Source organism: Xenopus tropicalis, chromosome 9, assembly GCF_000004195.4.
Source record: "Xenopus tropicalis strain Nigerian chromosome 9, UCB_Xtro_10.0, whole genome shotgun sequence".
Taxonomy (NCBI): Eukaryota; Metazoa; Chordata; class Amphibia; order Anura; family Pipidae; genus Xenopus; species Xenopus tropicalis.
In genome coordinates, this window is record NC_030685.2 from 59251136 (window position 1) to 59264267 (window position 13132).

General features: G+C 40.5%; 1 protein-coding gene across 1 annotated transcript; it reads left to right on the top strand.

The window, feature by feature from the left end:
- The first annotated feature begins 1044 nt into the window (after positions 1–1044).
- On the top strand, positions 1045–12116 carry ugt1a6 (UDP glucuronosyltransferase 1 family, polypeptide A6). The gene is given in 5 exon segments (NM_001113894.1): positions 1045–2146; positions 4175–4306; positions 6885–6972; positions 8606–8825; positions 11254–12116. Coding segments are annotated over 5 exon segments (1596 nt in total). The 5' UTR covers positions 1045–1282; the 3' UTR covers positions 11546–12116.
- Positions 12117–13132: the final 1016 nt, after the last annotated feature.

Here is a 13132-nt window from a genome sequence, read left to right on the forward strand (position 1 = left end):
AAAACAATCAACGCACCAGAGGTCACCCCTTTAGATTAGAGGAAAGGAGCTTCCATTTGAAGCAGCGTAGGTGGTTTTTCACGGTGAGGGCAGTGAGGTTGTGGAATGCCCTTCTAGTGATGTGGTAATGGCAGATTCTGTTAATGCCTTTAAGAGGGGCCTGGATGAGTTCTTGATCAATCAGAATATCAAAGGCTATTGTGATACTAATATCTACAGTTAGTACTAGTGGTTGTATTTATAGTTTATGTATGTGAGTGTATAGATTGGTAGGTGTGGGTTAGGTGTGCTGGGTTTACTTGGATGGGTTGAACTTGATGGACACTGGTCTTTTTTCAACCCTATGTAACTATGTAACTATGTAACTATGTAACCTAGTACACTACATTTATTCTGCAGAAACATTACCATTTCTGACTAAAGAGCGCTAGAAGCTTTCTCGGTTTGTTTAAGACAGCAGCTGCCATTTTAAGTAGCTTCCTGTTTGCAGTTTGCACCTCAGAACACACATTCCTAAAGAAGGGGGAGGGAGTTCTTAGCATATTTAGGGGAGGAGGGAGCAGGAGAGAGGAGAGAACTGCGCAGACTCTGGCCACCGGAATTAAGGATTTTTCTGAGAAAGGAAGTCAGAAACCCCAACAACATGTTTCCAAAAAAATGAGACATGAAATCCTGTGTTTCTTTTGATAGAAGACTCGTGCAGCGTTTCTGTGAGTGCTTACAGCTGTACTTACATAGACCTTTCTGATAAAGCTTACTTAGTTTTTACCTTTCCTTCTCCTTTAAAGGCATTCTAACAGAATCTGCACACTTTGAAGGAAGACTTTGCATCCTTTTAAAGAAGAAAGTGGTTGTGATAAGAGAGCGAAACAAAGGCAGAGTAAAAAAAAGTTAATAATTCTTTAGTTATTTCAAGATACAGAAAATGACATTGTACTAATTAAGTGTGGGTGAGTCAATATAATTCAGAGCATGGGACTATTATACACTAAAGTTGCAGTCACTTTTTATTTAATACTTAGAAAAAAAAGCTAGACTTACTGGGCTTTGCCTAGAGATAAATTGAGCAACCTGTAACATTAACATAATTATCATTAACGGCAGTGTCCACTTTGCCTGATATACAGTTCACAGGAGTTTATTTGAGAATCAAAGTTCATTTTAAGAATGAATAAGCAGAAGGCACCAGGACCTCTGAACTCACATATCAGTGCCTTCCCTACATGTGCAGATCATTCTCCCAGTTCTTTTCATATATACAGCCTGGACTGCAAAGTTACAGATGGGTGCCACAGGTTCATCTCCCTCCTGCTGCTTCTTTAGAAGATTCTTCATCCTGTTGGCGTTGGGCTGTGCTGATGGTGGCAGGCTGCTGGTGGTCCCACAGGATGGTAGCCACTGGCTCAGCATGCGTGTGTTGGTGGACAGGTTAGCACAAAGGGGTCACTATATTGTCGTGGCCATCCCAGAAGTCAATATGCTTTTCAAGGATTTAGATAATTACAAAGTGAAAACATTCTCTTCGCCTTACAGCAAAGACGTTTTGGAAAACCGCATGAGGCGTATGAACCAAGAAATATTTGTAGACCGGATTCTTACAGAGAAGATTACATTCTGGTATGAAAGCATGTCAAACGCTACACAGTGGGTTGTGAGTGCATGTCAGCACTTCCTGCAGAACTCGACCCTCATTAGGGAACTGGAGAAGGAACATTTTGACGCTATGCTAACTGACTCAGTTTTCCCATGTGGTGAGATAGTCGCTGAACACCTTTCCATCCCTTCTGTGTCCTTCATGAGGGGGACTATATTTGGGATGGACCAAATAGCTTCTCAGACCCCTAGTCCTCCCTCCTATGTACCCAGGATGTTCACTGTGTATACAGACAATATGTCTTTCAGCCAGAGGGTGAAGAACTTCCTTATCCACTCCCTGGAACATATCGTTTGCCATATTTTTTATTATCCATATGCACAGATGGCTTCAGATTTTTTGAAAAAAGAAGTTACTGCTATGAGTCTTTTCAGCCGTACTTCCATTTGGCTGATGAGGTATGACTTTGTCTTTGAATTTCCCAGGCCCATAATGCCAAATGTGATTTTAATTGGAGGCATCAACTGTGCCAAGCAGAAGGCCCTACCCCAGGTATGTGCTTTGTTCTATGTGGACAGCACTATGGCAGAAAGGCATCTTGCTCCTACCAGAAAAGTATATTTATATGTGTTTAGCTGTTTCATGCCTTCATAGAACCAAACCATTTTAAAAATGTTTGCTGCTCTTGCCTTGATAAGAACTATACTTTCCTTTTTACTCTCTGTAATTTCCTGATGTGATTTATTATACCCATACAAGTTTTTTCCTCTGTTCCTCTGTATTCCTTTCAGGAAAAAATTGCACCAGACCAGGGAATAAACACAACTGGATTCACCTGGTGGTGAGATTCACTAGCTACAGGTTTGGCACCCCCAGTGAAATCCGGTCTACTTGTCATTCAGTAAATTGAACTGCCAGGAATGCTACTGAATTCCCCAGTTTGTATATAATAAATCAATCTCAGAAGTAGCAACAGTCATTAATGTGGCTGGAACTCTGAAATGTTCCCGATATGAAAAAAAAGAGTATGTATAAGGCTGGACAGACACTATTTTGTATTTATTACAGGCACCATGGAACTTTTCTTGACTGGCTGCCCATATCAACAACTGGTGTCAGGAAGATAAATTCTGGGGGAGCCCCCTTAGTTCCAACGCACATTATATATTAGATTATTAATGATTAATACATGTTATATTGTTTGAGCCAAAACATTAACTTTACAATAAGTGATATACACACAATAAAACCCTTTTCACCCTGAATTAAGGACATGGTTTCCATTGTAACAGCACTATAGGGCACAATACAGTATTGTAGAAGGTACAGAGTATAGCACTGTTGGATGCAATGCCATCCTGTACTTAAAGGAAGGTAGAAAGGTAAAAGCATAGGGGGGTGCCAAGTTGTTATGTTCCTCCCAATGATTCTAGTTGCTTACCAGCTACCTTGTGCTAGTGCTCCTTCTCTTACAATAGACACACCAGTATGGGGTATTGTTCCTTGAGCGACACCACACTATTTTCTTTCAGTCTCCCAAGTTTTCTCCTGCTCCAATTAAAGTAGGTGCCTATAAAATACAGAAATATCAGATAAAGGTCTGTACTGTGGATGCATTCACCCAAGCCCAAAGGAAAATGCCTAGAAAATAAGAAAAATATGATGGTATGGCACTCAACAAACAGTATTCCAGCCAGGTTATTTTTTTAAGAAGATTAGCATCAACCCAAGTTAGCATGTTAGTGACTAGAATCACCTTATGGTACCTAAGAGCTTGGTACCCACCAGTGATTTCACCTTTTCTTCTACTTTAACGCCTTAGACAGCTGGTAAATACAGGACTTTGCATCTGATGGTGCTCCCTACCTGCTTAACAGGTCTCCACTGGCCCAATAAATAGTGACTGTCTACTCTATGGCATCATACAGCAGCCCCTCTGGCATATGCCAAAATCCACAGATTGCCAGTCCAGGCTTGCTCCTTGCCCACCACCCGATTCCTCGGAATACAGAGTTGCTAAAATACTCAGTTTTTGCTCAGTTCTATGGGTTTCTGTACTGCTATTTAATTCAATTCAATTCAGCATCTGTTGATACGCCATGTTAGCAGTTTGTAGACATGTCTGGTCACCAGTCATCTAACAGGATTGAAATGGCCCTGACCCAGCATGCATGTCCAAATATCTGGCAGTAATTGTCATCCTGCCCAACCAAATCAGGACACAGTCCATACTTCCCAACATTTGAATTATCAAATGAGGAACAAATAAGACCACACCCAAATATGTCTAGACATCCCCCTCCCCTATATGCCCAGACCTGCCCACAAACTCTGCACCTCTTTTAGGATCCACAATCTGGGACTGTCCCACAAAATAAAAAGCTTATTTGCCCAAACTGTGTACAAAAGGTATCCAGTTCTGATTTCACTTTCTTGTATGGCAACTCCTTTAGGAAAAATACTGGTTTTATCTGAAAACTCATTCTATATGTTTATATATGTATCTATATGTATATATATGTGTTTAGGAAGATTTAAGGAAAGTGACATGTTACATTTGTTTATTATTCTCTGCCCCAGGAGTTTGAGAAGTTGGTTAAAAGCTCTGGAGAACATGGATTTGTGGTGTTTTCCTTTGGATCCATGGTGTCTGAAATTCCCATGAATATAGCAATGGATATAGCGGAAGCTCTGAGATACATTCCTCAGAAGGTAAGATACTTGGGTTGTCTCCTCAAATAAATCTAATGCTAACTTGATTACAGGGCTCTAGTTTTTTGTAGGCCACCTGCTCAGAAAGTCTTTAGTGCAGACTTTTTAAAAATTGTGTGCACTTGGTGATAGGACTGAACAAGTACTGAATGATGTGTCCATTCTTATGTTCTATTCATGGTAGTGTTAAAACTTATCTAAGGTGCAAAAACCCACAGCTAATAGGACAAGGAAAATACAGTAACATGCCTAATGAATTTAAGTCCCTTCCACACACATACTGGGTTTCAGGCTATTGGGTTCAATAATAACAAAAGGGAGCAATTTAGCATCAATCTGTGCCACAATGTTGGGTGGTGAATTTTAATTAATGTCAAACCAATCGGCCCAAAATTAACCTTTCCATTTAATATTAAATTGAACATTTTCTGCTCTTTCGCTTTACAGCATTTATGGGGTTTTTGTTTACCCAGTGGGAGAGCTTTAGCTTATAGGATAAACCCATGTAAATGGGATTTTCTTGGAATTTAAAGAATTCCTTTTGTTTGTTTACCTAGGAAAACTGTATGTTGCACTTGGCTATCAAATGGTTAAAACCAGGCTAGTAGGTGTATGAGAGCATGTGTTACATGTGACTCTCTTTCTTAGGATGGACCTTTCGATTAGGTGGAAGATACCTGAATGGAGCGGAGGGTGTAGTTGAACTACAACTCTGTAGCTGTGTAGTGCAGCTTAGTAAATATGGCAAACAAAGTAAGTCCATACAGTCACGGTTCCTTGTAAACTCAGTCCGTTATCCACTGGTGCAAATCCTCCTCATGCACCTGGCCAGGTGCCTATAGTAATGAGCACAAGAAAAAAGGGGGAAAAAAAGCTCACAAAAAAAATTGCTGGTGTAAATATGGACGCCATGTGGTTCCTGTAGTTGAACTATGAACACGTTTATTGTCAGAGACAATGATGGTAAACATTCATACTCACAATACAAGCAGATATAGATGTTAGTAGATAGCAGTACTCTAAGGAACAAGAGAGGATGCACACCGGTTTATCCCACCTCTGTAGGAGTCTGGGCAGGGTAAATGCACCTGGTCAGCTTGGCACCCCTTGGAAACAGTCTAAATAGATACCATATTCCTCAGGTTGATAACCCCTAGTGTGAGAGTCCTCTGTGTGAGTAGGGATCAGGGTTTATTATAACCTGTCTCCTATCTTTATTCCGTGGCCCTACGCTGAGGCAACATTGCCGGATGGAAAGAGTACTTTCAGAACTATTATCCTGGTGAAGCCGAGCTGCTCTTGCTAAATAAGTCTGACAACCTCACTCTCCTAGAGAGTGCTATGACAAATCCGCTGTGCTTACTAAAACCTCATTCACGGGGCCCTGTCCCCGACTTTCTCCAGAGGGATTGTGTCCTCTGGGGTAAAATTGCTTCTGGGGCCTATGTTCTGCTCCCAGGCTCAGTGGTGCTGTTACCTGAGAAGCAGAGGCAGCCAAAGGGGAAGTCACACCCTCCTGCTAGACACTATATCAGTCTGCAGGGTGTGTTAACAACCAGACTAAACCAATAAGGGATAGTTTCATAACTGTAACTTGAGTAGAGAAGGCTTTGCTCAATAACAGTAAGGCTGTGTGAAGAGGTAGGGTTTAAAGCCATAGGGAACTTAACCCTAAGGTCCCTACATTTATATATAGTTTCTTCAGGACAGCTTGTAATTCAACCTGCATAAAAAGATATATGACTTTAAATACCTATAAATGAAATACAGTATATCTATAATATTGAGAAACAGAGAAACATTTGAAAAAAATGCATGAAAACACTGCCAATTTAAAAGTCAGTTCCAACTATGGGGCACATTTACTAAATGTGAAATTGTCTTTTTCTGGCGAAAATCGCCAAAAAGACAATTTACTGAGCATTCATCTTATTATTAACAGGCCCGGAGACTTTTCACTAGTGAAGAAGCTCAGCGCTAGCGAAACTTCATGCCTCTTCGCGAAGAAGTACAAATTCTAGCTTCTATCTGGTGAAGTGATTCACTTAGATATGTAAAGTAACTGTATTAATGAAAGTAATTCCTGCTTTCCCCCAAAAACTTCATATCCAGCGTCAAAATGCATGTTTTTTTTTTTAACAGTATTATTCTGTATATAAGTTGTTAATGTAAAACCTATTTTCCACCAATTGTTTTAAAACTCCTGTACTGTTACTGACATTGAAATGATCAAATGATTCCAAATAAATAATATTCCCTTAACCTGTTAATTATGGTATTAACGCCTGCGAAGTTGCATGCAGTGTGGTGAAGCTTTCTGAGGCAAAGCTTCACTTACTCGTAAATGTGCCCCTATGTATAGTTTTAAGGAAATTCCTGACTTGTATAGATGAAAACACCACAGTGTTATGTACAAAGAAAAAAACATTCTATGTATGAACGCCAAGAGTCCTATGAACAGGTTTATCCCCAGTATGCACAAGATTCCAAAATTGTGTGGCATGTACAGGCCCCCAAACTATTGTAAATGTCCATTTTTATATTGACTGATGACTGAAGCTCATTTCCCTTTGTTCAGGTTTTCTGGAGGTACACAGGGAAAGCACCTCCAAATCTGGGAGATAACACCCATCTTGTAAAGTGGCTGCCGCAGAATGATCTGCTTGGTGTGTATTTACAATGTATTACTAGCAATGGAATATACTGTCCTATTCTGATGGAAAAGTGAATTATAGTTTATAGTTGATAGATGTGATTATGTTTGTTTGGGTGGCATGGTGGCACAGTGGTTGACAGTGGTGTCTTGTAGCACTGAGATTATGAATGTGATTCTGTCTTAGGTAATGTCTTAAGGTAATATCTGCTAAGAGTTTGTATGATTTTCCCATGTTTCCCATGCAATGATTTATCCTTGTACTCTTGTTTTCTCACAGGAAAACATGCAAACAGGTTACATGGGACGTATAAGGGGTCACTTGACCAGTGAAGTGCAAGAGCACTAAGGGGTGCAAAAACATGCCAGTCATGGGAGATGTACATCCACTTGCCCGATCTTCATAAATACACCACTGCTGAATGCAGGCAGCACTGTATTCATTGTGGTATCGCAGGTCTCAGTGCTACTTGGGGCAATAATCTTATATTTAGGCCACTGCTAAGAAGTACACAAAATATTGCATATAACACCCATATTTTGCACTTTTTGCACTCTGCCCTGCTCCACATAGATCATTTCTGGTCCTTTTCTATGTCCTAATGGTGTTAGAAGGATGGCACTCAAGGCTGCAAGCGAGGGAACAAACCCTTTAAATTTTTATTGCGGAGGTGCAACGTTTCAGGGCAAGATAACTCCTTTATCAAGCATCATGTTGCACCTCTGCAATAAAAATTTAAAGGGTTTATTCCCTTGCTTGCAGCCCTGAGTGCCATTTGCCTTTTTTGCTACATTGGATTTGGGAGGGTGCCGATCCCTCCAGCAGTGTGCACCGGACGTTCAGCTATTTTGGAGAGCTAGGGTGTGCGGAAAGGTCTCTGTTGTGCTAGAAGGATAGACCACATACCCTGGCACCCCAACAGACAATAGATTGCTCTAATGCACAGTACTAGGAGAGATAAGCACCATCCCCATCAAAGTAAAAGGAAAAAAGCTCTGGCACACAAGGCAAGTACAAGCAGGGCAAGTCCTTGTAATTTCATTGCAGAAGAGCAACGTTTTGGGGTAGAACCCCTCTGTCAAGCATGCTTACATTTTCTGTGCTCTGGCAGGGGAGTTGGTGGGCTGCATTGTTAGTGCAGAGAGCACAATACTTTGCTGAATTTTTAACCTTAGCCTCATGGCAGGAGTGGACCTGCTCATATTGGTTAATATATTCAGAAAATTATAGTGGGGTTGGCACCCTCTATGTCAGACTGCTTGATATACTTTATCTTGCTCTCTGGTGGTGATCACTGACCAGTATCATGTGCAGTTGAAGTCAGAACCACAGTGGCTATAACTGCATATGCTTCTGACTGCCAGAAAGCTATGGACAGGTGTCTTTAAAAATGGTTCATGTTTTTATTTACAGTGAGAGGTGTGAAGCTATGAAATTCTCTCCCTGTTGCAGTTGTAATGGCAGATACACTATATAGTTTTTATCACTCTCCTTGAGTCCTCCACTCTTGGAACATATTTCCATAAAAGGGGACATATACTATGTAAATGAATTTCTTTGTTTCTTAAGAAATTTAGTGAATAGAAGTACAGTATGGCACCTGGTGTAAAACACTTTTTAACATGTTTTATATTTGTTTGACTAGCTCATCCCAAAGCTCGTGCCTTTATCACTCATGCTGGATCACATGGGGTTTATGAGGGAATTTGTAATGCTGTCCCCATGGTCATGCTGCCATTAATTGGGGACCAGATGGATAATGCAAAACGTATTGAGTCTCGGGGAGCAGGATTGATTCTCAATGTGCAGAACTTAATCCCCGATGACCTTAGCAATGCAGTGATGGCTGTTATAGACAATCCAAGGTAAGTGCAGTTCCATTATAAAATATTATAATATATTAAGTTATAAGTTCTAGAAAAAGCACAACACTGCCAAACAGAAATATTAGCAAGAAAAATTATAGTCCTTATTTTGAATATGATAAGTAATGAACCACTATACCTTATTTGTATCTCTATCATTTTCTAAGGGAAATAGTGAGAGAAACAGATAATGTTAATTTGTGATATTTTTCAAATTCACTTAAGTTTTTGATTTGAGCTGAGCATTGCCTAGGTTACCAATGCCACAAGCTAGCTGGCTACAGGCTTTTCTGCCATCACCCATAGACCTTCTGTATTGTAATCCCCACAAAAAAAATAAAAGGCCAGAAGAACGGCATGGCCATATAAACCATGGGGTATAATCTTAACATCACAGGTCTTTTAAGGGCAATCTTTATAGCAGGGTTTTCTTATAACACACAGAGTGACACCAGTGCAGGGCCAAACCAGCCAGGTGCCCTAAGCAATCCGTCCAGCTTCTACGCCCACACCCCTCATGTGTATGTGCCCATACAGCTGCAATGATACTGGGGGAGGTGGGCATGGGAGGTAGACATGTGGGCAGTGGGGGAAAGGAGAATTCTGCAGGAAAATGTTATGTCTAGTGGCCCTTTAAGGGGCCACATATCAAAAAATACGTAGCAACTGCATAAAATAATTCCAAGCAAGTTGATTTATACTATCACCCCCCCCAATATACTGTATATAAATGTTTTGTTAATTAGTGCCTAAAAAATTAATGTACATTTATTTTTTTGTTCTTTTTAAGTTGCATAACCAAATGTATCTAATTTTACTTTCTAACATCATAGAGTTTTATCTGTCTGTAGAGTTGCATGCAGACATACAGAGCGGATTTCAGCACAAAAATGTAAATTTTTTTGTTACTGCACCACAATTTGCTCCATATTTCTCCACACAGACTGATACTGTCCCGGTCAGTGCATTTGTAAGAAGGAGTGGGCAGGAGCCCCATACATGTTTCCCCTCCTGTGTATCAAATGCAAGCTTTCCTTATCTCACTAGCCTATGAAACATTTGTTGGTAATTTAGATAACACCACCCGTACTAACAGCTTAAATTCTACAACTGTAAGGGCTCTGGCACACGGGGAGATTAGTCACCCGCGACAAATCTCCCTTGTCACGGGCGACTAATCTCCCTGAACTACCATCCCACCGGCGAAAATGTAAGTCGCCGGTGGGATGGCAAATGCTGCGCAGGCGGTTTCGGCAAATCTTAAAAATTTGAGAAGGTATAATGATCTGGTTGGTTATACAACTTTAAAAAGTCATTACATTTTCTTAAAAAAAGTACATCTAGGTAGAGGTCTGATCATCTGCCCTTTGAGACACAAGCCTTAAGCTGGCCATACACGCACTGATAATATCGTACGAAACCTCGTTTTGTACGATATTCGGTTCGTGTATGGCAAGTCGGTGAGTCGACCGATAGCGCAAGAGGCTGCTGATATCGGTCGACTCACCGATCGGGCCGGTTAAAAGATTTTGATTGGGCGCCATAGAAGGCGCCTTAGCAAAATCTGCCGTCAGGGCTGAATTGGCAGAAAGAGGTAGAAATCCTATTGTTTCTACCTCCTTATCTGCCGTTTCAGTCCTGAATGGTTAGTGGCAGATTGTATGATCTTTCCTGAGACCGATGGTCGCACGAAAGATCTACAATTGCCACGTGTGTGGCCACTTTAATTCTTCTTGTGTAAACAGTTAATTAAGGTGCAGGTTTGTGATATTAGTGAAAAGGGTAATTCAGAACATGGACTTTTTTTGGATTTGTTTTTTTACAGCAAAACCAAGTTAGACTCATATGAAATAATGGAAGGAGAGAGGTCTGTGACTACTAGGAAATACTGTATGTAATAAAGGCTATGCTATCCCTTCCAACAGTATCCTTTTACTAGGTTGTTGGCAAAGGAAGTGCCAGCCTGCCAATGATATAATTTCTAAAGCTGCAGGTTTAAGCTGATGCTACAAGATAAGCATGTTGCCTAGAAACACACTGTTCACAAAGTGAAACTAATTTGCAGCATGGAAAGGGCTAAAACTGAAACTGATTTCACTCTTAAAAACCTGAGTGCCGTCGCTGAAGAAATTAGGATTTCAGGTTCCAGCAAATCAGATACTGTGTGTTTATGTGGGTCATATACAACCATGGGGGTACTTGCAGCCCTTGGGGTTGTAACTTTTTTCTGCACTTTGCACATTGTGTGGGGCATTGTAAATTATCCCTATTGTCTACAATGCAGCTTATAACTTAGTTCTCAGGCAAAAAAACAATCAATTTATTGACAGTGTCTCTTTAAAGGTCTAAATATGCCCTTTTCTCTTTGCTTACACTGGAAATGTTCACTTAGAAGTAGAGTAATACCTGTATTTTTTTTTCTTTTTAGCTACAAGGAAAACATTCAGCGTTTGTCCTCTCTGCACCGGGACAGACCAGTCCAACCCCTGGACCTTGCTGTGCACTGGGTAGAGTTTGTTATGAAACACAAAGGTGCCCCCCACTTGCGCCCGGCCGCTCATGACTTGAACTGGATTCAGTACCAGTCCCTGGATGTTATGGCCTTCCTACTGGCTGTACTGCTCACCACACTGTTCATCAGCCTAAAGTGCAGCACTTTTGCATGTCGTTGTTGCTGTAAAAGAAACACCAAGCCAAAACGTAAAACCAAGTCTGAGTAGGATTTTTACCATTGCCATTTTACAGAGGTATTTAATGTTGGAACAAGTTTCTTGTCCTACTGCTGAAACAATTTTCCACAGTTCTGGAATGTTCATCGGTGCCTTCTGCACTAGCACCATGGACTACAGTATTGCAACCCATCTTGTGGCCATGCAAGTGAGAGCGTATAACTTATTGTCTGGTCTTCACTTAAGGGCATTATATCATGGGAATATTAACAACTCCTTTATGACACCTTTTGTTATAAACAGTGGTGTGAGGACACTAATATTTTAGGGCTGTTTTTTAGCGTGGCATATTTCATCAAATGAAAATCACCCATTGATCACTTTCCACAGAAGGAATGAATACTTTCAGCTTGAAAATTACCTTAAAACACGTGTTTTTTTTTCATTCAAATGAAGGGGGATAATTGAATGCACATTTAATTTGCCCAAAATACCTAGGGCTGAAAAGTGCCCTGGTGACATTAGCCTCAGATAACTTTTCACCATTTTCATCTTGTAGTTGTGTTTCTAAATCTCTAGCTGCCCAGCATGTTGATTATTAAAATGTATTTGGTTAAAAAGTTAATGGTTAATACCTTTGTATTATTGATTTTGGAATAAAAGTTACTCAGTGGCAGTTGTGTTCAGAAAAAAACAAGTATCCAAAGTAAAAGAAGCCTCATCTAATACGTGCTCAAGCATGATAACTAAAGTAAAATGCAGTCTGGACGAAGAGTAGTTTATGAAATGTGACCCATAAGCCATTAGAAGACTTTGGCACCTTCTGTACTGCCGTCCACAACTGGCTTCTTGCTTCCTATGCAAGGATGTACATTTGGAGTAGATTGTCCACATCCAAAGCAAACAGGTCCTGTGCTCAGTAGTTTTATTTTGGTTCAATTTAGGATTACTGTCTCTACTCAAAGGGGCAGATGTATTAATTCATGAATCCGAATCCTGAAAGGGAAAAAATCGTATTGGAAACGAAAATTTTGCGAATTTTTCATCGCCGTCGCGATTTTTAGTATTTGTCGCGATTTTTTCGGCATCGGCACGACTTTATCTTATTTTGCGCGATTGTTTCGTCGGCGACACGATTTTTTCGTATTGTGCGATAGTAAACATTTTTTTCGCGACGGCGGCGAAAAAGCAGCGGAAAATATACGAAAAAGTCGCAATGCCGACGAAAAAATCGCGGGACATACGAAAAAGTCCCGACGGCGACGAAAAAGTTGCAGAAATATCGATCATTACGAAAAAACGCGTTTGGACGCTTTCGGTCTGTTCGTGGATTAGTAAATCTGCCTCAAAGTGTCCAAAAAAACTTTTTAATCAGTAGAATTGGATATCCATGCATGTGAAACACCTTTCTGAAAGAACACAATTTCCAGCAAAGTGTTTTACATACAGTGATTCTCATTCCTCCAGAATAAAAGGTAGTTTGGGGTGCTTTGTTGCAATGTGTGTCATTGCCATGGGCGTCCACAGAAGGTTTTTGGGGGTGGGCAAAGTCATCAATCAAACACAACCTGTTTTTCTGTGTATGCAATAACTAGGAGCCAGGTTTGTAAACAATCAATTTATTGGCAAAGGCCATAA